Source organism: Silurus meridionalis, chromosome 10 (genome assembly GCF_014805685.1).
Source record: "Silurus meridionalis isolate SWU-2019-XX chromosome 10, ASM1480568v1, whole genome shotgun sequence".
Taxonomy (NCBI): Eukaryota; Metazoa; Chordata; class Actinopteri; order Siluriformes; family Siluridae; genus Silurus; species Silurus meridionalis.
In genome coordinates, this window is record NC_060893.1 from 22,882,167 (window position 1) to 22,907,605 (window position 25,439).

Sequence of the window (25,439 nt, forward strand, 5' to 3'; positions counted from 1 at the left end):
CTACTCCACAGAACAGGATGTTTTTCTTCGAGTTTAATGTAACAAATCAGTTAATCGAAGTCGCTTGGAGACTCGTATTGGGGGCGTGGGCTCTGTTTTAAAGGCGAAAGTTTGTGGACACCCGTGCATAAGATTGTTTTTGAACATCCCATCCCACATTTCCTGTTATAATAACTTCCTTCTGGGAAGATGTTCCACTAGATTTTGTGGAGAGTCATTCAGCCACCAGGGTGTTAGTCAGGTGCTGATGTAGGTGAGGTGTGGAGGCCTGAGGGCCTAAAGATTCATCCCAGTACAGTGTTTCTGCAGGGTCTGAAAAAGTCCCTTGGAAACCACACATGGGGCTCGGTGAAGGACGGCTGCCAACAACACATTTGTGTGTGTTTGATGTTGCGATATCGGTTTTAAATCTCATGCTTTCTGCTTTTAAAAAAAAAAATCTCAAAGTTTGACTTGGTGAAACCTGCAGAAACCCTGGTATAAAGGATCTTCCAACCCATTCCTTCCACTCTGCGTAGAGCTGGCTTTGTGCACAGTGGTGTCATGCTGGATCAGGGTTGGGCCTCCTAGTTCGAATAAAGGAAGAATTGAATGCTCCATCGAAAGACAATTGTGTGCATCCAACATTGTGGTTACAGTTTGCGGAGGAACCACATATGGCTGGTTTCCCTATACTTCAATACTTTATCTATCCTGTGTGTGTGTGTGTGTGTGTGTGTGTGTGTGTGTGTGTGTGTGTGTGTGTGTGTGTGTGTGTGTGTGTGTGTGTGTGTGTGTGTGTGTGTGTGTGTGTGTGTGTGTGTGTGTGTGTGTGTGTGTGTGTGTGTGTGTGTGTATATATCTATATCTATATCTATATCTATCTATCTATCTATCTTCTATATTGTATTAATGTCTTCAGGTGTCATGATATAAATATATCTGCCATCTCTCCCAGCCCCAGTCTCACTGCCTCCCTATTTATATCTGAGCTGGTAGTTTGTGTGCACCGGTTGTATTGTAGAGCAGCAGAAGCTCTCCATGGTCCTGAGAGAGAAATTAGATACACCTCCGTCTGTGACTAGTGTACTCCTAACGCTCTTCAGGCCTTATCTGTGTCAGTCTCGAAGCACCCGATGTCTGAACACCAGGAATACTTCATCACTGCTTACTGCATCTATTCAACGCGTCCTGATTTACTGCGCCCTTCTTCTTCTTCTTCTCCCTCTTCCAGTTATTATTCTTCAATGATTAGCGCAGGCTTTACAGAGATAAGCCCAGCTCCAACAGCCTGCCTAATCTGTTACATCCCTAATTAGTTCTCGTCCGTTAGCGAGCAGTATCTCTGACGGAGGATGGATGGAGCCTTTCCGTCGAGACAAATGAGGCTCTTAATTGGGAGAGCGAAGCGCGAGCCGGTTCGAGCTGGCCGAGCTCGCCGCCAGACCCGCGGGTTCTCCGGTGTCTCGAGTGCTCTCTGGAGTGTGGACACATTTGCAAATCAAATTCCCCTTTCCAGCCATGGATGGAGGGAAATATGAGAGCTAATATGAAGGGCTTATCTTTCCTCTCGCTGCATATTGGATCCCGGCAGATGTGTGCCAGGCCAATTAGCATTGAGGGGATGTGAAGTCGGAGCTCCTGAAAAAGAGAGGGAGGAAAAAAGTTTGCTTCATTTCAACAAACAATCTTTCAGATATACATACATTTAGAGCACAATGAAAAATCTTAGTCCCCTTATTAGGAAGTTGGGGGTCAGGGCAGGGACAGGGATGATATGGCAGCCCTGGTGCAGAGAGGCTGCCACTCAATCAGAACCCAGAGGTGTCCCCCACAATATACAGGTTTTACTAAAGATATTTGGTGGTAAGATTCACAGATGTGCATCGGCATAAATGTAAACGATGTAATGCATCGATTTAAAAAGTGTCCATCAAATAAGTTGGCATTTTTATCACGACACATTTATTTATTTATTTTTTTATATATAAATATTTGCACCTGCAGAACCACAGATTTATTTAAATTTATAAAATTAATAGATGCGCTTTTCTTCTTATTTTATTATTTATATTTGGAAAGCTTTCAATACACTATATCGCTACACTACGGAGGCCGAAGCGTGTCCCGAGAGTCTCATAGAATACAGATAAACATGGCAGAGGTAGAGCCGCATCTTTTTTCTTTTTTTGCATTAAAAAGGCATGTTTGTGGAAGAACCCTGCATTAGAAGTCAGTAAAATTGATGATTTGCTGTCTGTATGAAGCAAAGAAATGAAAGCCTATAGATACACAATGTCTTACAATATCAATATTCCTACAGCAGACGTGATGAGCTCGAATTACTGTCTTTTTCCTGTAGTGCTAAAAGTGGAGACTCCTTCCTTCACTATTGTTATTATTGAATTATTTATTCCGTGTTGGTGACGAGGCTTTGATTATAAGCGCATCTCCGAGCGGCACAGACTGTGCAAAACGTCTGGCGAGAGGCAAAAAAAAAACAACGAGCCGTTACTATAGAAACGAGAAGGCATCTGAGGGAGCGGTATAAATATGAAGCTGTGATCTGTTACGGTCTGAGCTGCTGCTACAGAGGGAGGGGGAGGAGGAGGAATCATCACCTTCTGACCAGACGGGTTTGAAACATCAACAGCGCCGTGGCGTACCGCGATTTAACACAAGATGTTAGTCATGCAGGTGCAAACCACATGAGTCATTTCTCGTTCCGTTCCTTCCTCTCCTTCACTCATCTCCCACTCGGCTTCAGGGGGCCTGCAGCTTGTTTGCTTTTGTCTCCCCGTCATTCAAACGTTCCCTCGCGCCTTCTTTCCCTTTTTACACCGCAATTATCCCCAACGCTCCACAACAAAAGAAAGTGGTACTTTCTCTCTCTCTCTCTCTCGCTCTCGCTCGCTCTCTTTCTTTTTTTTTTTTTTGTCACCGGTTTCGAAGGCTCTGACTGTTTCGGTTGTCACAGGATTAATCACCCGTGTGTGTGGCGTCTGTTTTGGACCTCGTTCTCGCTGTCAGGCGGCACTCCCTGGACCCCCTACACACACACACACACACACACACACACACACACACACACACAAAAATTCCCCATCTCCAATCCCCAAATCTCTGCCTCGCAAAATAGTCACGGCCTGGTTTGAGACACCAGTCTGCTCTGAACACAGGGGTTATTTAGCCACTGACCTAAGACAGGAGACCATCTCCCATTCACCAAGTTTCTCCTCGTGACTCTCAGCATCTCCGCTGCTTTCAGTGGCCAGGTTACAGAGATGAGGCATCACAGTATCATTCTGCGATACGAGACGTGAACGTCTGACTGCAGAACAGTAAAAACGTGGTTTAATGATGGTGATACGGCCGAACAGTACCGGCGCTTGACGCTCTGAGCAACGTATATGTGATATGACCTGTAGAGATGCTGTCAGGTTGTACGCGTCTCCTCCCCCTCCTCCTGAGATGCCGTACTCTCGCCAGCGGTCTCGGAGGTATTCGCTTTTTCCTGTGTGTTCTGGCGTTTCAGGAGAGTTTCTCTCGTCACTGACTCGCTCGTTAGGGATAAACTTGGTTCAGTTCATCTTTATTTAAATCTCCGAAGGCATTTTGGTCGCATCACATAACAGCTGCGATCCAGTACAAACACCCGATTTACTCCTAAGAGGTATTTACATTTGAACGTCATTTTTTTTTATCTCAATTTTAAAATAAAATCTTAAATAACTTTGTCCCAAAACAGCTTCACAGAAATATCCACTGTTTATCTGTACACTTCAGTTCAGAGTGTGGGTGTGGCTCTGATGGCAGCCCTGCTTCACTGTAACTGGTGAGAATTCATGAGGTTTATTATAGTTATACTTCAACAAAGTGAAGTGCGATTCTACTGACGGCTTCCATCGAGTCAAAAAAGCTCCTCCCGCTTGTGTTGACGCCGAGCGACCGTTCCTGCGCTCTGGCAGGAGTTTGTGATTAAAACGGGCCATAAAGTCCGTAAAATGGTCAATTCCTCGATCAGCGCTTGAAGTAGCGAACTGGAGCAGAGATTCAACCAGATTTATTTCCTAAAGTGACTTTGCAGTTCAGGACCTCTATCGCCCCCTGTTGGTGACCTAAGCTTGTCATTATTTATTTGGTACGATGAGTTTGTGTTTGTTGCAACAAAAAATGGGATTGTACAGAGCAGGTTTCCTCCAGCTTTGCCTTTAAATGACTTTCCGTTAATGCGCTGTGCATTGTTCCAGAAGTCTGGACAATAGGGCGAGGAAGCGTGTTCTGATCGGTGGAAACTGATGAGAATCTATGAACCTGTGTGTGTGTGTGTGTGTGTGTGTGTGTGTGTGTGTGTGTGTGTGTGTGTGTGTGTGTGTGTGTGTGTGTGTGTGTGTATGAGTAGGTCTCCCAAAAAGTGTCATTGAAGGAAATGATGGCTGTCTCAGGCCCTGACCATCTCCCGCTTCCAGTGTAATTTGAGGACCAGGAGGTGTGTGTGTGTGTGTGTGTGTGTGTGTGTGATGAATCTTCAGTCATTTCCTGCCTTTATTCTGCGTCTAAAAGACACATTCCTGACCAGCAGCATCTCGGATCATCTCATTAACTGTACACGAGGAGAGCGATTTCACCATCCTGATCGATATTTCTTTCTTTTTCTTACTGTAGTGTTCTCTCTCTCTCTCTCTCTCTTGTCTGTATTCGTGTCTCTTTCTTTCCTTCTCTCTGTCTGTCTATTTCCCCCTCTGTTTTTCTCTTCTTCTCTTGCTGGCTCTTCCCTGTTCGGCTCCACTTCTTCTTTCACCTTAATCTGATCACCAGGTCTGATCCTAATATTGCAGATGCTACAAACACACTATGGAACAGAGTGGAAGTGTTTTATAATTGAGAAGTTTGATCAGAAAACAGCACTCATGCAGGATGATCATTTATTTTACAGTTCTATTAGTTTTAATAAAAATAATAGAATATTAATAAAAGAAATAAAATCTATAGGCATTAGAAATATGGTACATGGTTCTCAATCTGGTTTCAGCGCTCACTCAGATTCCTTCAGTCTTTCTGCACTCGGGTCACCAAGACTTGATTAGAGGAGCTCTAATTATCCTCTTAGTGTGTGTGTGTGTGTGTGTGTGTGTGTGTGTGTGTGTGTGTGTGTGTGAGTGTGTGTGAGAGAGAGGTGGGGGGAGGAAGTGAGTGAATGGAGATGATGATTGCGGTGAAACCTTCCAGAGATCTGCTCCACCCACTGCATTCCTGTAACCAACACACACTCATTTGCTTCACTGCTGTGTGTGTGTGTGTGTGTGTGTGTGCGTGTGCGTGCGCGCGCGTGTCTCTTCTGACCACAGTTAGAATTGAACGTTGATTCACTGCCGCTGTATGATTCAGTGTGAGATTCAGGAACAGTCAGTTCAGAGCTGTGAGACTTTCACCCCCCCCCCCCCCCCCCCTCTCTCTCTCTCTCTCATTTTATTTATTTGATCTTTATTTCCAAACAGTGTCCTTTTGCCTTTTCTCAACTTTTTTATTACTCCTTTTTCCCCTTCATGTTTGTTACCCCTTCCCTCCCAATGTAAGTTTGTGTCTATATCTTTCTCTGCACTGCTCCACTTCTCTCATTCGTTGTCTCGGTTTGGTTAAGAACAGTCACAGATATTGAGTCCGTCCCTCTTCCTCGCCCTCCTCCTTTCTGTTTTGCTCGTACCTGCCTCCAGGAGTTTATCAGTCTGATCCACTTTCTACACCTGTCAGTTTATGGAGGAGTGATTAAAGACCAGACCAGACCTGTACCTCGTCCTGCAGCCGAGCGCCGAACAAAACCTCTCGTGATGCTCGCGAAGAGAAAGCGAACACAAAGGCAGAAAAGAGACGTGTTCATCAGACACGTTCAGCATCCTCACTCGCTTACAGCTGCTCCAGAAAATCTCTGAAGAGGTGTGTGTGTGTGTGTGTGTGTGTGTGTGTGTGTGTGTGTGGGAGATGAAGAGACAGGCTCTCTGTGTGCACTTATTGACACCCAAAGGTCCTTGAAAAGTCATTGAGTGGGACGTGTGAGAACACACACACACACGTTGAGCAGGGGCTCGATTTCTCAGAGCTATCTTGCCAGATGGCAAAGTGTGTTTATATGTTTGTGTGTGCATGAGAATGATAGAATATCAGGAGGGGAGTGTGTATCTGTAATTTCCTGGTGACCATGCAGAAACACACACACATGCGCGCGCGCACACACACTTTCCACCTCGCTTCTCAATGCCTAATTTCCAGCCGAAGCAACTTTGCGAGTGAGTCACCGATAGGAAGCCTTGTTGCCATGGCAACACCGGCTGTACGCTCGCGCTTTTTTCCCCCTCCTCTAAAGGTGATGGCTCTACTGCTGCCTCGCTGCTAATACAGAAGCAAAAAGCGGAAGTTTCTTCTTCAGAATCGTCGATCGTTTTGTTTATAAAATCGGCGTCAACCAAATTACCACATTTTTCCTCTGTAGTGATTTTAATTGGTCACTGGTTTTTTCCCCACGTTATGAGGTGAAACCAGGGAGATCTCTAGTCGTATCAGGTTGTTTGATCCTGCAAACTGAGTTATTTAGTCTCTAATGCTCGGTCAGTACGTGTTTTTTCTCCTCAACCCCAGTCGTGCCCTCTGCGGTGTAAAAATAAACCAATGTTTACGAAGCAGCTTTGATGGCGAACGGAACTGAAAATGCCATGCGCCAGGACGGGAAATGAACGAGACGAACGGAAACGAACCTCCAGCTCTTTACGGGTCGGCGCAATCGCAGGTGGTCAGAGTTATGACTGAGATGCGTAACGATGACGCCGTCGTAACGCAGAAATCTCGTAAGTCCAGACCGGTGTCTCAAAGAACGCTGATCAGTATGGGCTTACAGCGTGCTGAAATGTATTAATTTAACCCATTTACACTGCCATATTGTATAAACTATACAGTACATACATACGAGGTGGTGTTAAAGTTTCAGACGAGAGATAAAGTACTACGTTCCACACGATTACCTTCAAAATAGATCAAGATCAAGGCTAGTTTTTACACAGGAGACGTTTATATACAGTTTATACACACACACACACACACACGCACACATACTGTCTTTCTCATGCTGTTATTCTGTCTATTTCTCTTGCTTTTTTTTTGTCTTTCTCTTACAACCATTCTTTCACTCTTTTACTCACACACACACACACACACACACACACACACACACACACACACACTTTCTCTCTCTCTCTCTCTCTCTCCCGCGCTCTTTCTTCCTCCACTGTCCTTCTGCCAATGGGCTTATTGACTTCATTATCAAGTTGTTTATTAAGCGTAGACGCTGGAGTTCCTGGTGCTCAGGTGATCATTGTGTTTTCAGCGCTGCACACGACTTGTGCAACATTTTGTGTAATGAAAAGAAGACTAACCATTCCAACCCATTATCTGTTTCTCTTTCGCTCCGATTCGGGAATCTCTCACGTTTACTAAACTCTCACTTCTTCCCCTCTACAGAAGCAGATCATCGTGGACCCCCTGAACTTCAGCGAGGAGCGCTTCCGTCCGTCCCTGGAGGAGCGCCTGGAGAGCATCATCAGCGGCGCCGCGCTCATGGCCGACTCGTCCTGCACGCGTGACGACCGACGCGAGCGCATCGTGGCCGAGTGCAACTCCGTGCGCCAGGCGCTGCAGGACCTGCTGTCCGAGTACATGGGCAACGTAAGTCCACTCCTCGCTCTCACTGCGGTTCATATAAAACCCTTTCTTTAGGCCACGTGACGACTGTTAAACAGGTTTCATTCTAAACATTCACGCCGTCTCATTCTCTGTGTGTTCAGGTCGATATTTACGGCTCACACAAGCATAAACTTTTCATCACGACTCGTAACGACGCGGCGTTTTCAACGAGCTCGTAAAAACGTCCGTGCTGCGTAGCATAGGGGTGTAACGTAACGTTTTACTGATTTCTGGAGAAAAAGAAGCACTTTGTGTGATATTGATTAACTATGAAATTATATAAATACACACATTTTCTTGTCGAACCTACTGGACTACTAGAATGTCAAATCGCACAACTGTTAAACGATTAGAGGTTCGACCGGCGCTGGAGATTACAGAAAGCGTGTTTGGATCGTACTTGCCGGTAACCGATGAATCATCCGGTGATACGATTAAAGTGGATACTGAATAAAAAAAACTCAATGTAAAATAGTACTGAACTTGATAATGAAAATAAGATATAAATACTTCATCATGAAAATGTGCTAAATTAAATGTATGTGAACATTTCCTCCATCACCCCAGGAGGCGTTTCCTTACACCGTCCCGCCCCTCGCCGGTCCCCCGTGTCCTCTAATTGATCTGAAATACACTAATTGAATAATAAACTCAGTCATGTGGACATGTTTCGACGCCACATGACGAAATCTGCTGTCTCCCGCATTCAGTCACAGGGACGCTCTCGCTCTAAACATCGATCCAGCTCGACACGTGGACGAGCGGCACGCCGTTTTAACCCACCGGCGCTGGCAGGCTCCGATAAAACACGTGCTGGAGCGTGTCTCTGTCTGTCTGCATCTGCCAGTCTTGGGATATAGTGTGTGTGAGAGAGAGACGAGAGAGACACGAGACAGCTGTGCTCCTTGGCTCTGCTCCCCACCGCAGCAGCAGCTCCACTCTGACACATCCCAGATGGTTTATTGCAGGTTGCGTGCCGCTCCAAACCTGTACCCTACGCTCCCGTCTCTGCCCCAGTCATTACTGTACCGCTTTTAGCTCGAGACACGGACGCCAAGAAACCGTCCGGCCCACCGTCAGGAAGCTTTATTTTTATTTTTTATCAGGGATTGTATTTGATTTATTCAAAGCGATTAAACTGCAATTGGTCGGAAGGGATTTGATGGATCCTGTACTTCACATCCCTCAAAATGGCGTTGGAATTTCTATCCTTTAAATATGAAAATGAGGGAAAACTTCAACAAACGTTAAATAATTACGTAGGCTTTTTCTTTTTTTGTAAATAGGAACGATTGTTGCTGGTCCTTTTTTAATTTGTATTTATTTATTTAATATCTCAACTGATGAGGTTTAAGCTGCCTGCTTTTGGCTTTTTTTATTTATAAAATTTCTCAAAAATGGAGAAAACCATCACCAAATCATTGGGTTTCCGGTTACAAATGGAGGAACAATTAATTGCTGTTGGTGCGTCCCGTCGATGCGAATGACTTGCGTCATCACAGTCACATTCATTCTTCATATGTGGAGAAATGCAAACGATGTTCGTGTCCCACAAGGACTTGTCCCTCTGCTTCAGCTGTGTGGAGCTGGTGTTTCCCTGCCGTTTTCCCCCATAGTCAGTCAATTTCCTTATTTTTTTTTTTATAACAATCCATAATCCAAAACCATGAAAAACCCAATAACGCTTTAATCTTTTTAACTAATACCACTGAGCCACTGCTCTGTACCGCGAGGGCCGTGCAGCTCTGTGGACTGTGGATGATTTAATAGTGCTTTGTGTATCTCTACAAAGTCTAATAGAACTTGCAGGGCAGTGACTGATAGAATCTTATAGAAGCAGAAACGAAATTCATCTGTGCTGAATGATCATGGAGAGGAGTCGAGTGTAGGATCTCCCCTCACACTGTCTCGGGGGCGTAAGAGTGCTTAGGACTTTTTTATTTCTTATTTAAAAACCGTAGTGTTGTTTTATGTTATTTGCTGCTACACTGATTTAATACGGTTCTCTGCTCGGTCCAATGTCTGATCCACTGTCTTGATCCACGGACTGGCTGATCCACTGACTGATCTGTTGTCTGACTGATCCAATAATTGGCGTATTGACTGGCTGATCCACTGACTGAATATCGGGAGGTGGTTGCTCTGTGAATGAGGCATTGGACTTTGGATCAGAACAAGTCTCAATTTATAATCCAAGCTGCCACTCCTGGGCCCTTGAGCAAGGCCCTTAACCCTCCTCTGAATGTCTGTCTGATCCACTGACTAACTGATAATCAATCTGAATGTCTGTCTGACTGACCCATGGTATGATCCACTGTCTGTCTGATCCACTGACTGATAAACAATCTGAATGTCTGACTGATCCGTGATATGATCCACTGTCTGACTGATCCGTGATCTGATCTACTGACTGTCTGATCCGCTGACCGATAAACAATCTGAATGTCTGACTGATCCGTGATATGATCCACTGACTGTCTGATCCACTGACAATCTGAATGTCTGACTGATCCGTGATCTGATCTACTGACCGTCTGATCCGCTGACCGATAAACAATCTGAATGTCTGACTGATCCGTGATATGATCCACTGACTGTCTGATCCACTGACAATCTGAATGTCTGACTGATCCGTGATCTGATCTACTGACTGTCTGATCCGCTGACCGATAAACAATCTGAATGTCTGACTGACTGATCTGCCTGTTTTCTGATTGACCTCCTTATTTATCCACCCTGAAGTTTTCACAGCTCGTGTTATTCAGCGTGCTTATTTTATTTTTGTTGCACAGTCACAGTTAATTTGGTGCAGCATTACGCTCATTGTTTGTGTTTACCGTTAGTGTGTAGCCCTGAGGTTAAATCTGAAACAGATAATAAGCCTAGCGCAGAGAGAATAGACCCCACACATGTAACCAAAACGCAAATACCGCATTAAACCACACATTTATTGTAACCACAGGCTCGGTTGTAGACTGAAGAACATCTGCTTGAGCGTTAGCATATTTCTATGCATTTATCAGAGATTTGTTTTCTCTCTCGTAAAAAAAAAAAAACATGGATATGTGCCTCACAGTGGGCAGGGGGTATCGACACTCCTGCAAATGCAGAAACCAGCATCCTGGGGGGTGCTGAAGGACTTTGTGTACTAAAGTCTCCAGTGATGTAGATAAATATATATATATATTTTTTTATTTTTTTATTTTTTTTGGATTGTTCCCAAATGTCATTTAGTGCTTCCGATTTGTTGGCAGATATAATTTTCAATGCAGAGACGCATTACTCAGCCCCACAGGCCTTGAGTCACTGCCTGGGCTGCACCACTGCACAGACTTCATGCTTGTTCTCTTTATTTGTCTTCATCTCTCTCTCTCTCTCTCTCTCTCTCTGCTTTGAGGGGTCACTGGCCAATCTTGTTAGCTATAATGAAGCTGTCTTTCCCAGTACACTGTAATTCACACATGGAGAAAGTCAGGCACTCTGGACGTTTTTTCTTTTTCTTTTATCTGCTGTATATGTATGATGGAGAGAGAAGTCATTTAGAGTAAGAGCTTCATTGCACATGCAGTACACATTTTCTTTTTCCCCCGATTACTTAATGACACCCCTGCAGAATAAATACCTTATTTGGGTCACTTGAAAGAAGATGTCAGATTAAAGTTTAAGACGGTCTCATGGAGGGGGAGAATCTGTGGTCACAGCACCCAGAACGGCCCGGTGACCAAGAGGAAGCTGCGAGCGTGCCGCGGGCTGTCGTGTCACCCGCCAGAGGGACCAGATGCAAGATGAATTTTCACAAATGGGGGTGGCAGAAACTGTTGTGCCCATGGTGGGCTCATGTGACCTGGATTTTAGAGAACTTTTTCCTAAACATGTTTTTGCTATATATAACTGTTCAAATACACACACACTCACTGTATTACAGTTGTGCATCTCAATAATGAATGGAATGAGGGTCCATATCTGGATCTGCTGTATGTTTATCGTCGCTTCTCCTCTTCTTCTACACTTGAAATTAATGATTGCTAATTCTCCCGCATCGCACCTCATCTTTTCAAACTAGCGCAAACACAACTTCATAAGACGCACGAACATGCTCAGGAGATCAGCCACTCTGCCAATGGAGTTTTGTGTACATGCCAAGGAACGGAGCTGATCTTAATGGTGATGTCTGTCTGACGCTTGCTGAGTGACAACAAGATACGAGGTGAAGAACCTTTTGGATGGTTAAGGTGGTGAAGGTTATTATCCCAGCATAATGAAGGTTCAGAAGTGTTGTAATAAAACAGAGGGCTGGTGTGGTGGCATCACTAGGGGGTTTATATGAATGTCTATTTGTCTTTCCGTCCATCCAATAAGTCTCCATTTCCTGTTAAGGTCCTCCACTCTTCTGGGAAGACGTTCCACTAGAATTTGGAGTGTGCTTGTGGAGATTTGTGAATTTTCATTCATCCATAAGGGTGGTGATAGTCAGGAACTAATCTGTGAGTTAAGCAGCCCTCAGCTTTTACATTCATCTCAAAGGTGTTGAATAGGCTTAAGGTCAAGGCTCTCTAGCAGAAGATCTTCCACGCCATCCCGTGTAAAGCAGATCTTCATGGCTGCTGGCTTTGTGCACAAGGGTGCGTTAGAACAGGTTTTGGGTCTTCAAGTTCAAGTAAAGCGGTTGTTTTGAGCCTAACGAAGGATTAGACCTTTTTGAGATTGAGGCTTCCATGTCATGGAGTTGTTACTCTGAGGCGCTAGTTATGGAAGGAATCGTCACTTTGAAAGAGGACGAGTTAAACCTCGTCACCATTTTATTGAAGATACGGCAATAACGTCTAACCGATCGTCTCAGCAGCTCGTTCGGAGCAGAAACACGGCGCAGGCCAAAACTACTTTCCAAACCTTTTTAAATATAGCCATTTCAGTCACTTGTGCTTTTTTTTTTTTTTTTTTCCTCTTATTTTATTTTATTCGTGGAAGAATAAAAGAAAAAAGGAAAAGCAATAAAGACGAGGCTTCGCTACGAATCCTAATAGCCTTCATTTGCCCGAGTCTCGTCCAGGCACGGCACGTTACTCAAGCGCAGGCTCCAGCTGGCTGGGAAGCAGCAGGTAATTAATCAGTGGATCGGTACTGGGGCTCGGTGTTGTTTCACAGAGATGTCCTGTCCGATCGTCAGCAGAATCCGAACCTCCGTATACCCAACAAGCTTCCGTTCAAGCTCTGTTCTGATGCAGGATCTGTCCAATTACAGCTGTCAAAACAAATCTTGGGATTAGCTACAGTGATTTTATCACGGGGAAGGTTGGGCTTAGGCGTCTCAATAAAGTGAAGGCAAAACCGATACGAGAATTGAATTATTCACACTTACAGTAATTAAAAGATTCGTCTTTGGCAGAAAAATGTGGAATTATGGACCAGACCTTTTCAGTTTGGCGCATTGATAGTTTCCGGTGGTGCACTCGCACGTTTTGCGTATTTATATGGATTTATATAGATGACACCCGGTAGGCGTTAACCGATTCCTCATAACAATTTACGGCACGTAAATCTGTATAATTAAACAGACTGGTACGATGCTCGTTCCATAAGATCTCAAAATCAGTAGGATCATTTCAGTGACTTGGTTCTTTGAATCTTGTTCATCAAAATGAGTCACGTGACAAAAGGAGGAATGACTCAGACCTGAGAGTTGAGTCGAGAGGTGAACTACTCTGAGATGACTCGTTCTTCTGAGTCGCATTGAGGAGTCATTTAAAATGAACGAATCATTGAGACGACTCGTTCTTTCGAATCACGTCACAAGTAGTCTGAGTGATTTCTTCTTTTTGAACGATTCTCAGTCGCATTAAAGAGTCGTTCATAATGAACTAATCGTTCTCGAACGGCTCCTCACTATTCGTTAGTTGAATCAGGCTCCTCATATCTGACTTCACCCCTAATTATAACCACTAGATTTATGGCTCGGCCAATCAGATTTTTTTAACTGATAAAATTATATATAAGCTTTTACACTATTCTCAGATGATTCTCATTACCACTGAACCCCAATCCTACGCTTCAGTCACACCTAACTGAATTTTTATCGTCGTGTTGTAATTTCCACGTCGCTTCCCCTCCGATCTTCTCTCGCTTTTATTAATAATTCATTTCAAAAACGTGCGGCCTCGGGATCCTAACGCGATCAGACGCGTTAAAACCACTGACATTTACATTCCTTCCACTCGAAGGCTGACATCTGCACCTGCCGTTTCCCCACACGTGCCCCTGACATCCTGACGTTCACGATACTCCGGGTTATTTTCCCCGCCAGCCAAAACATGCCACACGCTCAGACGTCACCCGCCGACGTGGAGATCCTGCAGGACAAAAAAATAAATAAAGGTCCTTTTTCTGTGTCGCTTTTTGTTTGTTCTCTGGTGGAAGAGATTTTATTCGGGTAACTATATACGTAAACGTTTGCTGTGTCTTTTGAACATCTCCATATGCTGTTATAACACACCTCCACACCCTCGCACAGGCTTTCCTTCCTGCTCGTGTCGTCTCCTACAATTGGCGCTCTGCTCTGGGTTCGAAGGCGGCGTCCCGCAGTGCACGGAGCCCCTTTCATGCCGACCTGCTACATGCTCACGTGTGTGTGTCTAAGTGCAGTTCTGCTTCAGGAAGCAGAAGGTATTACAGCGTTTCCTACGACTCCACAGTAAAATCCCCCGCTTGTTGAAGGCATTTGTCTCTTTCTCTCTTTCTCTCGCTCTCTCTGTGTTTTAATTATGGCTGTCTCTTATTCTCCCTCTCTTTCCTCTAGTCTGTCAGTTGGCCTGTCCCTCTCTTCAAATCTATTCCCCCCCCCCATCCTTCTTGCGCTCGCGCTCTCTCTCTCTCGTTAGGTATCACTCTACTCCCAATCGAAGGTGGATGTAACTCTTTGATGTGTGAAATCTCAGGAGGATCTTCCACACACTTAATATTTCTACACTGAGACTGCGCATCGTTTCTCGCTCCAGATGTTAATTGTTTTTTTTCTTTCGCGCCTCAGCTGGGTCGTGTTTTTGAGCGGAAATGAAGTGCGCTCTCTGCTGTCAGGGTTCTTCACCTCCACTCGTGTTTTTCTTTCTCTCTCTCTCTCTCTCTCTCTCTCTCTCTCTCTCTCTCTCTCTCTTTCTCTCTCCCCTACGCATGTTAACACGTGATAATCTGCTCGCTCCCTGTCTTTTGGCCTAACGCTCTTTCCTTAATGCTAATTAATTTCCCTTCCTGTCGTTCGCCTCGGCGTTTATTTGAGCAGCGCTTTTATCGAGTACCCGACGAATCCATTAGCGAGCCGCTGTAAACACGGCCGTATTTGCATGTGGATTTTTCACGCCTGGTTCCGACCACTGTTCCAGTAAAGATTTGGGCCTGGAGTTGAAGTGCAAGAAGCGACTGTGACCGACGTGATTGAAGAGAGTTGAAGGTTATCTACAGTGCTCTGGTGTCTCTCCTGAATGCTAAGTGAGCTCTGTGTCTGCTATACAGCACCGTGGTCTTTTTGCATGAAGTTTGTTTTCTACGTGAGAAGACTTCGTCTGGGCCAGAGGTCCTCAACCACCAGAACCGGCTGTGGAAAGAGATGCTACCAGGAAGCAAAGAATGTCCCAAGGGAAATTTCAAGTTTTAGCGTTTTTGCCCTCTGTCCAAATTTACATTCGCGTGACTCTGAAGTTCTTCAGTAGCGAGAGAGAGACTGGTACTGACGAGAAAATAAAAAATCCCGTAGGAGAAGGTGAAATCAATCCCCATCTGGGTGACGGCAAGAGTGTGATTATTAGTCGTTTAAACAGTACCAGCACCAGAGAGTGAGAAACATCATGAGCGAGCCAGTGGCAAGAAAAACAACTGAGTGTATGAGGGAGGAACCAGACTCGAAAAGGAATCCGTCCTCGTCATAGTTCCTCATGCAGGTCATATACGCCAAACCCCATGTGTGTAATAGGTTGAGATGCGTTAGATAATGCGCCGATGAAGGCCTCAGCAATGCTCTGGAATTCTGACGATCAGCAGCTCGAAAAATTGGCATTAAAACATCTACACATTCACCAAACGAACACACTCCAAGTCAAGAAGCTCAGTCATTTAACCAGATACATCTACCACAGTTCACAATGAAATGAGACAATGTTCCTCCAGAACCTTCACAACTATGCACACCAGACTGTGAACTGTGGCTCATCAGAGGTCCAACATCTCAACCACTGAGCTTACTCCACCTCCCTCCCTCCTCTCTCTCTCTCTCTCTCTCTCTCTCTCTCTCAGAGATAGATAGATAGATAGATAGGTAGGTAGGTTAAGATGTTGGGCGTCTGATAAGGTCGTGAGTTCAAATCCCATCACCTCCAGACTGAGAGCTTATTTTTTTGTATTTATTATAATTCTGAGAGTATCAGGTCCATCAGGTAGGCGTTTGTACCACATGTGGAACAGTCGCTATGTGAATACATGATGCTGCACCCTGACCTTCAGACGATTCCATCGATTCCTGGTGAATACGGCGGTTTGAGGGAATCCTGTGCATTTCAAAAATAGAGGGGAAAAAAAAATCCAGGGTTTATGATGGTTATAGTTTTTCAGTTGTTTAAGGACTCACTATCGCTCGGCTGTGTTTTCATTTCACCGGTGAGAAACGCTCTTCTGATGCGTGTTAAATAAAGAGCGATGGCCATGTTCACTACGGATGTTCCAGCTGAGAGTGGGTTTATATCCATTCAGTGGGTAATTCTTCTGGATGTCTTATTGCAGCGAATGTCTCCTCGAATCTCCCTGCGTGCGGTGAATAGATTGGACCTTTTTGGGGTCTTGTCTCGCTCTTACACAGAACGATAAGGTGAACCGCGTCATGCCACGGTTACGTCTTTATTCAGCTGCTTCAGGCAATCTTTTTTTTTTATTAATCCAGATGTAAACCTTGTTTCATGATCTTTTCCTCTGAAGCTGCGTGACGGGTCGACCTTCATGTGGGTCATGTTGCGGTTTAACTAGACCTCGCTTCCTCGACCTACTTCTGAAATCTCCACCTAAAAGCACATGACGGGTGACTGTGAAAAGCCCATTATTATTTATTTATTTATTTATTTATTTATTTATTTTAAATATAAAGGCGAGGAGTAAACGGGCGACGCCCAGTTCTCCCAGCATGCTTTGTGTGCCGAGTGATGTTTGTTGAGTTTTCACAACAAAACACTACAGAGGTCTCGCTCTCCCTCTCTTCCTGTCTGTCTGCATTTTTTCTTTTCTGACTCTATACCCCCCCCACCTTTCTTTCACTCTTTCCCATCTGTCTTGCGGTCTCCCCCTGTCTCTCTCTGCAGCAATGTGCAGTATCGTTCCTACAGTTTAATCATCTAATCTGGAAAAGACAATTCCAAGAAAGCTATAATTCTCCTCCTGAATCTTCTAGTGAATTCTCCAGGGAAACTATATGCTGTATGAATGATGTTTTTAGTCTGAGCACAGGGTCAGCCATGATACTGGAGCACTTGCAGTTAAGGGCCTCGCTCCAGGGCCCCCCAAGAGTTGCAGCTTGGCAATACCAGTGCTTGAGTCCACCCGACCTTCTGATCAGTAGCCCAGAGCCTTAACCCACTGAGCTCCTACTTACCAGATGGTCCATCTCTTGTTTAAAGAGAATCATTTCCTTGTCATTAGAGAAAATAAAAAAATTAGAGAACTCTGTATTGGAGCACTTAATCCTGACGCTGGAGACGCCTTTATATAAATGCTGTGAAAAATCATTAAAGAAATGTGTGTGTGTGTGTGTGTGTGTGTGTGTGTGTGTGTGTGTGTGTGTTTACTCGTCTGGTTTGTGAGGTTGTCTGCTGTACTGTAACAGTTATTCACGTCCCTCATCAAGGCGAGACGTCTTGTCTCCAACTGTCTTAGCACGAGATCCTTCAGCTGACCTTGAAGCGAGCAAGGGGACACTAATGCCCCCTCCCATGGACGTCCTCTGGCTCCGTAAATGGCTTTCAGACGCTCAAAAAAATGACTGCTTTTTTAAAATCCCATCGTTCTTCCTCGTTTGTCTTGTCTTTCATCTGTTTATTCCTTTTCTGTTCATTCTCACCACCAAACTTAGTTATTTCTGTCTTTCTTTTGCTTTCAGTCTGTGTTTTTTCTTTTTCTGTCTGTCTGTCTGTCTCTTTGGCTGTCTGTTCTTCTTGCGGTCATCCTTTATTTTTCTGCGTTCCCTAAATAGTCTGAAATCCTCGTTCCGAGAGACTCGTGGAAGAACGCCAGTCTCGTGCCGGATTCCAGAGTCAAACACTTTGATTTGATGAATCTTCACACCAAAACACTGCTGTAAATCCTGCACATTACCACAGTGTGTGTCAGACGTAGTCGTTCAGGTCTTTCATGAGGAAACTTTCCCCTGCATGTTGTATTAGTCGACATTAAAGCTTTGCCCTGACCGGCACTTGATCTCTGACAAGTGGTGTTCAAGGTTTAAGTTCTGAAGTGCACATCTTCACTACTGTAGCTTTCTCTTTCTCTCTCTTTCTCTCTCTTTCTCTCTCTCTCTCTCTCTCTCTGTCTCTCTCTCTGTCTCTCTCTCTCTGTCTCTCTCTCTGTCTCTGTCTGTCTGTCTGGCTTTATTTCTTCCCCTCTCTGATAACGAGTGTTTATTTTTCCCTCAATGGAAATGCCAAATTGACCAGTAAGATTCTCACAGAAATGTCAAAACGATGCACTTCTGCACTCTCCTGTTTGGCATCTCCCTCTCTTATTTATCATCTCTGTAACCCACAATGGCGTAAACGGTCCAGGCAGAACGTTCTTTAATGAAGGGCAAACTATTAGACGTGTTAAGGTCTGAACTCCGACCGCACTCAAGACCCCCGTGAAGGAAACAACCGGCGCGATGTGACGCTCTGTAGAGATAAACGACCTCCGCACCATCAGAGAAGATCTTCGAGTTCTGGTTCCCCCCAGAGTCCCTGTAGAAGTTTGAACGGCTCAATGGGAGCTTGGGCAGCATGATCTGTGATGGTGATCGTGTCCGAGGATCCAACCGGAGACCCGTAACCCGACCGCGGAGAACTACTGTAGCGATGTGTCCTACACACTGTGGTTTTGTATCTTCATAAGAGCCATGATGCGTTTCATTGTCCCGTCCCGCGCCGGGTGTCGGCGAGGAGGCGAATAAAACGAAAAGGTCACGTACATGATGCATGGAACCGCAGGTTTTCCACCGACACCGGGGTTCTGGAGCAGGAGACCCAGAAGGGTTTTTAAATTTTTTTAATAGATTCAGCCAATTAATTCTCATCCTAATCACGAAAAATCACGGAAGTAATAACTGTTTAAAGGCCAAAGCTTGTTCAGCGAATGTTCAGCATCGACTGCAGCACCGCCCACACACACACACACACACACAGGTTTTCTGGTCCTACATCCACACCAGCAAGTGAAAAAGGTGACCAGCAACCTTTCATTTACAGTTTTAGTTCCCAAAAGCCTTTCTTTCTCATCCCTAATCTGTGTTTGTGTAAATATATATTTGTAGTTCGTACAACAGATTCCCATCACACCTTCATGTTTACCTGAGCAGTGTTTGTTGTGTATGAACAGAACACACTTGGCCTGTCAGACCTCCACATTAAGAAGTAGTAACTGTTGATTTTTCAGTCCGCAGTGTGAAATTTGCATCAGTATTGAAGCTTAAATTCGGGCAAAACATTTGCTAAATAACTGCTCCGAACCAGAAAATCTCATTCGCGGGCCGCTAATTTATTCAGCGAATCAGGCCGCTAATCCGGAGCGCTAATAGCGTACAGCGCTGAATATTGCTTTTCCTATTAGTAGGGATGTGCATGTATCATCTGATTTTATTCTCTGTGTGCGTCTGAGAGAACGTCACACACGCTGATTTGGATTAATAAGGTGTACCTTTCCTTCTGAAAAAAATAATGCAGTAGGTGGCCATGTTCATCTATGGGGGGAGCGTGTGTGTGTGTGTGTGTGTGTGTGTGTGTGTGTGTGTGTGTGTGTGTGTGTGTGTGTGTGTGTGTGTGGTTTGCAGTTCTTACCCAGAAGATTGATGGAAACATAAAATCTTGTGTGTGGAAGCGGTGAAGTCTCTGCAAATGTTTAGATGAATTTTAGGAAAAGTTCTTCCGGAAGGTCACATCTCCAAGGTCTCCGTTTCATTATTGAGCTCATGTTTCCATGCTGGTTTCATCTTATGTGTGTGTGTGTGTGTGTGTGTGTGCCGTCTCGGCATAGTGTTGTGACGAGAAGCTTGAGATCCACCCTGACAGGATAAAGCACTTAGTGCAGACGATTAAATAAATATTTTCGACGCTGGCACTTTAAGCAATGTCTATAGCAGCATGCGGCTAAATTTATTATTTATTTTTACATTTTTATAAATATAAATGATTTTTATAATATAATTAATGCTATCATAATATTCTATTTATAGCCTAATTATTTATTTTATATATATATATATATATATATATATGTAAACATTTTTTATTATTTTTTATTATATAACATTACTTTTAATTTTTTTTTATTAATTATTTGTATATAACTATAATTAATTATAGCATACGTTTCCATGGGAACTTTATCTGGGATAATCTTGGAAATATTCCAAGTTGGGAAAATTACCAGGAATTTATGGGAATTGATTATAATTTTGTGGAAATGTATAATCAGTTGTTTGGTCATAAGATGACCTTCAGGCAAACTAATACGGATAAAATGTATTTATTAATTTTTTTTTTGGTTTATAAAAGCTTTGTGTTAAACGTCATATTTTGGTTATTTACGTAATACTGGCCAAGTTGGACGTTTTCTGATGTGCAGGAGTTAAGAAATGGCACGTGTTATCTGATGAAGGAATGCTCAGTGCCTGCAGGGGGCGTGGCCTCAGTATCCCTGGGGTAAGTGTACTGTGTGCATGTGATGGGTGAATGCACAGGGGAGAATTTGTCCCCCTCGCATTCAAGAAGTTGGTGGTGGTTTAAACCAGATTTAGTTTTTGAAGTTCCCTGCCGTTGGCTAACTTGCAATTTTGAAAATTTCCGTTCATTCCCATGAAAAGTTTCCAGTCTTGAAACTTCCTAGGCACACGGTTGTATCTTTTTCCGGCATGAAATCTTCACTTCACTCTGAGACCTGAAACCTGTTCCAGCATGATGCTACCCCTGTGCACGTAGCAAGAACTCCATGAAGATCAGCTTTACACGGGTTGGAAGTGTGTGGAAGATCTCCTCCTAAACCCTGTTGAACAGGATGAAGGTGAACGCTGACTGCACCCCAGGCCTCCTCACCTACATCAGTAAATGATTTTACTAACTCTAGTGGAACATCTACCAGAGGAGTAACGGTTTCTATACATACCACACATTCTGATCTGATGGTCAGACGTCCATGTAGTGTCTCGATCTAATAAGCAATGGAGAGGAAAGAATAATTATCTTGCTTTGAGAATTGAGGATGGAAAGTCTGCCTCTTCGATATCTCTTAATAAAGGTCACTTGCTCCAGTGGCAGTGCCGGACTCCGGCTTTTAAATAGTGTGTATTGATTCGTCACCGCAGGTGTATTTTTCCCTCAACCAGCATCGAACATAAGGTGGTGTCAGTGTAGGATCCTATCTGATTGGCTGCCCTGCATTCCCCTGCCCTACCCGGGTGGTGTGTGTGTGTGTGTGTGTGTGTGTGTCTCCTTTGGCTCGGACGACGACCCGGCTTTTAGATGCACCAGGCTGTAAATACATTAGGGAGGTGTTTGCTGATGAGAGTCCGTGTCCAGATCAATACGTCCTTCCTCGTAAGCATTTTCTAGATTTATTGGCAGCTCATAATGAAAGCCCACAGTCCTCAAACTCAGAGTTGAGCTCATCCTCCCGCCCGCTACCCAATTGCCTCTCTTTTGGTATCAAAGCTCGAGCAGTTATCCGGACTTTATTCCCTACTGAGATCTCAAAGTAAATTGCTCGGAGATAAAGATGAGCGCCGGAGTGAAGTCTGCCAAGCAGGGGCAAAAAGATCTTTTTCTTTATATATTTTTTTTGGACACAGTGAGCGCTCCTGGTGTGTGCTCTTTTTAAAGTAACCAGTCATTGTTCTGTTGTAAGTCATGTGATCAAGGAGAAAAGTAATTATAGCGCATGTGAGTGGGCGGTGATGAGCTGCACATCACTGTGAAGCTCCAGAGTCTGTTTAGATTCTGCTAAGCAGGTATCTCACTGATCATGCAGGGATGGGATGGAGTTTATGTGGGTGTGTATAAGGTACAGCACCATAGTCAGTGTGGAAGGTGATTATCACCAAGACGTGGTTTATTTGCTGATAAAGCCCTGGGAGAGAAATGATCATTTTGTTTCCTCTTGTAGACTAGAACAATTAAATATCATGGTATGTTGAAATGTTAGCAGTTAATCGACACCTTCCTTTTAATGACCGCTCGAACTATTGCGCCGCTCCGGCTGGTTATTCCGCACCTCCCGACCCATCAGATTCTCAAACCCGACACGATAACATCTGCACTACGGGTAGCTCTCAGGATAACAGTGCGTTATCGTTTCCTGATGAGGGGGAAAATAGATTAAAACCTCCTGTAAGCGGATAAACAGCTCAGTCTCCCCAAGGAAGAGCAGATTCGTGTATCCCAGTCGCACAGCCGGGATAAACCCAAACTGCTCTTCAGCACTTCAGACCGCGGGACATTCGGCGCTGAAAGTTTACCCCAGCATTTTTTTTTTTAATAGCGTCGCGTAATATGCAATTTCATTCCCTTTTATCGAAGCAATTAAGCCGGCGCTTTTGCAGCCGCCGCTCAGAACCGCCGAGTCCCAGTTTCTTCCTGCTCCGCACAATGAGCCACTTGGGTTCCTTACTTAGCCTAACCTTCCTGAGATTAAGTGTTCTCTCGTTCCTGAGAGAGGATGAAGAGGAGAGAGTGACAGAGGGAGGGAGGTTTTGGGCCAGAGAAGAGAGACGAGTGGCGGCAGAGACAGACAGAGCGGGCGAAAGACACAGTGCGGCAGATATAGCCAAGGGAGAGACGGACGGACAGACAGACGAACAGGGAGCGAGCGTGAGGCGGACAGACGTGAGACAGACAGATGAACAGGAAGTGAGCATGAGACGGACAGGCGTCAGACAGACAGACGAACAGGGAGCGAGCGTGAGACGGACAGACGTGAGACAGACAGATGAACAAGGAGCGAGCGTGAGACGGACAGACAGATTAACAGGGAGCGAGCGTGAGACGGACAGACAGACGAAAGAGGCATGTGGACAGAGCATGTCACACACTCAAAGCAAGTGACAGACTGATGCGGATGGTTAGAGCGAGACCCAGACTGATGGATAAAGAGCGAGAGAGAGAGAGAGAGAGAGAGAGAGGCAGCATCAGTGACTTGACTTTTAGCCCTGATTTAAAAAAAAATGAAAGTGAGTTTATGGGTTGTGGAAAACTGCCATACTTTGGAGTGTTGCTGTCGCTGAAGTCATTTCCTCTTTCACCTCGACGTTTCTTCTTCTCTCCCATCGACCACTTTATAAAGAATAGAAGGAACGAAGAGCATCATTTAGTGGAGGATCCACTGTTAAAACACCTCCATGCCATTTTATCTCTCCATGTGTTCATATCCTAAACATTTTTGGGCATGAATTCTTTTTTTATTTTTCTAAGCATAGCATCCCCAGGAGAAAGAATCCTTTTCTTTTTTTTCTCTTCTCCAAGATGAGTGTTGTGGAATGCGACATTATTAGAAATAGTTGATACAACACGCAGATTATAAAGTGCTTCACCGATGCAGTTTTATCCAATGTTTTGTTTGCGTTTTGCTTGAGCAGCTCTATAAACTCTAGAGGGTCAAATGTTTGTGGACACTGGACCATCCCATTCTACATTTTAGTCCCTATTCACTGGTTCACCTTCACTCTTCTGGTTCAATATGTTTAGTAGGGTTGAATCTCTATAGGAGATCTTGCACTCCAACCCATGCAAAGCAGTTCTTCATGAAGCTGGCTTTGTGCACATGGTCATGCTGGAACGGGTTTGGGTCTCCTAGTTCTTGTGAAGATCTCCCGTGCCTACATCCAAAGACAATTGTGTGCCTCTCTTTGGGGTAGCAGTTCACATACAGCTGGATAATCTCGGGTACTTTTTGTCCCTTAAATGGTACATTCTCACCAATACACTTCTAATGAACATCTAAACACATCTAAAGACGTCCTACACAATTGCGCGTACAACTTTGTTATGGCTGGGAAAAGTTGGGAGTTCCAATACTGGTGGACTTGTAGTGTATATTCCTTTATATTCTATTCATACGATTTTAAGATGAACAATTGAATATTTTTTTTTTTTTTTTTTAAATATATAAAGTAATTCAGATGTGGTTTTTTTTTTTTTTTTTTTGGTCACGTGGTACAAAAGGATTCTTAGTCGTACAGATTATAATACAAATAACCAAAGCTGCTTTAAATATAGATTCAACTACAGAAACCTTTTTTTTTCTTTTGGTTTTCTGGCAAAGCGAAATACAGATGAAAAATGCGAAGTTGTTTCGTTTTCAACCTCCAACTCCGCCGTATTGTCGACAGCGTTCTTTTCAAATCTTTCGGATATCAAGCTTTCGCAAAAATTAAAGCGCCCACACAAACGCGTTCAGTGTTTTCCTGCTGTCAAACCGGGTGGCTTAGTCCGTCAAACACCCACGCCCCCCACCCTTACACACACACACACAAAGTTCAGATCGAGCACGAGATGCTTAGAGGGTTTTTTTGCATCTCGTATCATTAAATATGCTGGGTTGGGAAAATGGGTGAACCTGGTGTGTGTGTGTGTGTGTGTGTGTGTGTGTGTGTGTGTGTGTGTGTGCGTGTGCGTGCGCGAGTTGTTAGACACGACATCGGATGCTGATCCATTTTTGCTGAGCACGGTTTCCTTGGTGACCACGTGTGGATCAAGTGTGACTCTCTCGTCCCTGCATACACACTCGCACATCCATTTAGCATTACAAAAACGTATCGTCTGTCTGTCACGTTAGGACGTGGCGTAGACGTCGTCTTCATCGTCATCACGATGATAAACGAGTATAAAACGCCACACTGCCGGCCGCGTGACTCGGCTCGCGTTCACACATTGTTCTCTGCCTCGGAAGAGCGAGTGGGCGGTGTGTGTGTGTGTGTGTGTGTGTGTGTGTGTGTGTGTGTGTGTGCCTGAATCTCCTCACGTGGCACCAAACAACTACTTCTGTCCAACCAAATTTTCCACCCAGTTTGGCCTCATGAATGCTTTTACAGAAAAAGAATGCGTTTCAACCCAAGCGCTTTTTATTTCGTCCTTTTTTCCCCCCGCATCAGAGAGATATCTTCAGCGGCATTCCCTTTTATTTATTTATTTGTAGTCATAGGTGCTGATTAGCCCCCCGGAGCAAATCCAAAAGCCTGATTTGAGTCTCGCCCCTGAATAGAGACAACAGAAGAACGGCTTTTTCCTCGCAGCGCCACGTCTCCGACTTCTTCCACTCTGTGGGGAAATGATGCTTAAAGAGAACTGAGACTAATTTCTGTCTTGTAAACAAAGAGGCAAATTAATACTGGAGCTACACGATGCGTGGTGTAATAAACATACCCTACGGTGTAATGTAGTCCCCTGGCTGCCTCACGCTCACCCCCCCTTACACACACACACACACACACACACACACACACACACACACACACACACACTGTTTTT

The 25,439-nt window shown here is 44.4% G+C and overlaps 1 protein-coding gene across 1 annotated transcript in view; it reads left to right on the plus strand.

Annotated features, from left to right (window-relative positions):
* The window catches only part of ctnna1 (catenin (cadherin-associated protein), alpha 1), a 99,224-nt gene that overhangs the window by 22,522 nt on the left and 51,263 nt on the right, over positions 1 to 25,439 (plus strand). The window contains exon 7 of the mRNA XM_046858772.1: positions 7,489 to 7,692. Within this exon, the coding sequence (XP_046714728.1) occupies positions 7,489 to 7,692 (204 nt within the window). The remainder of the gene's footprint in view (positions 1 to 7,488; positions 7,693 to 25,439) is intronic.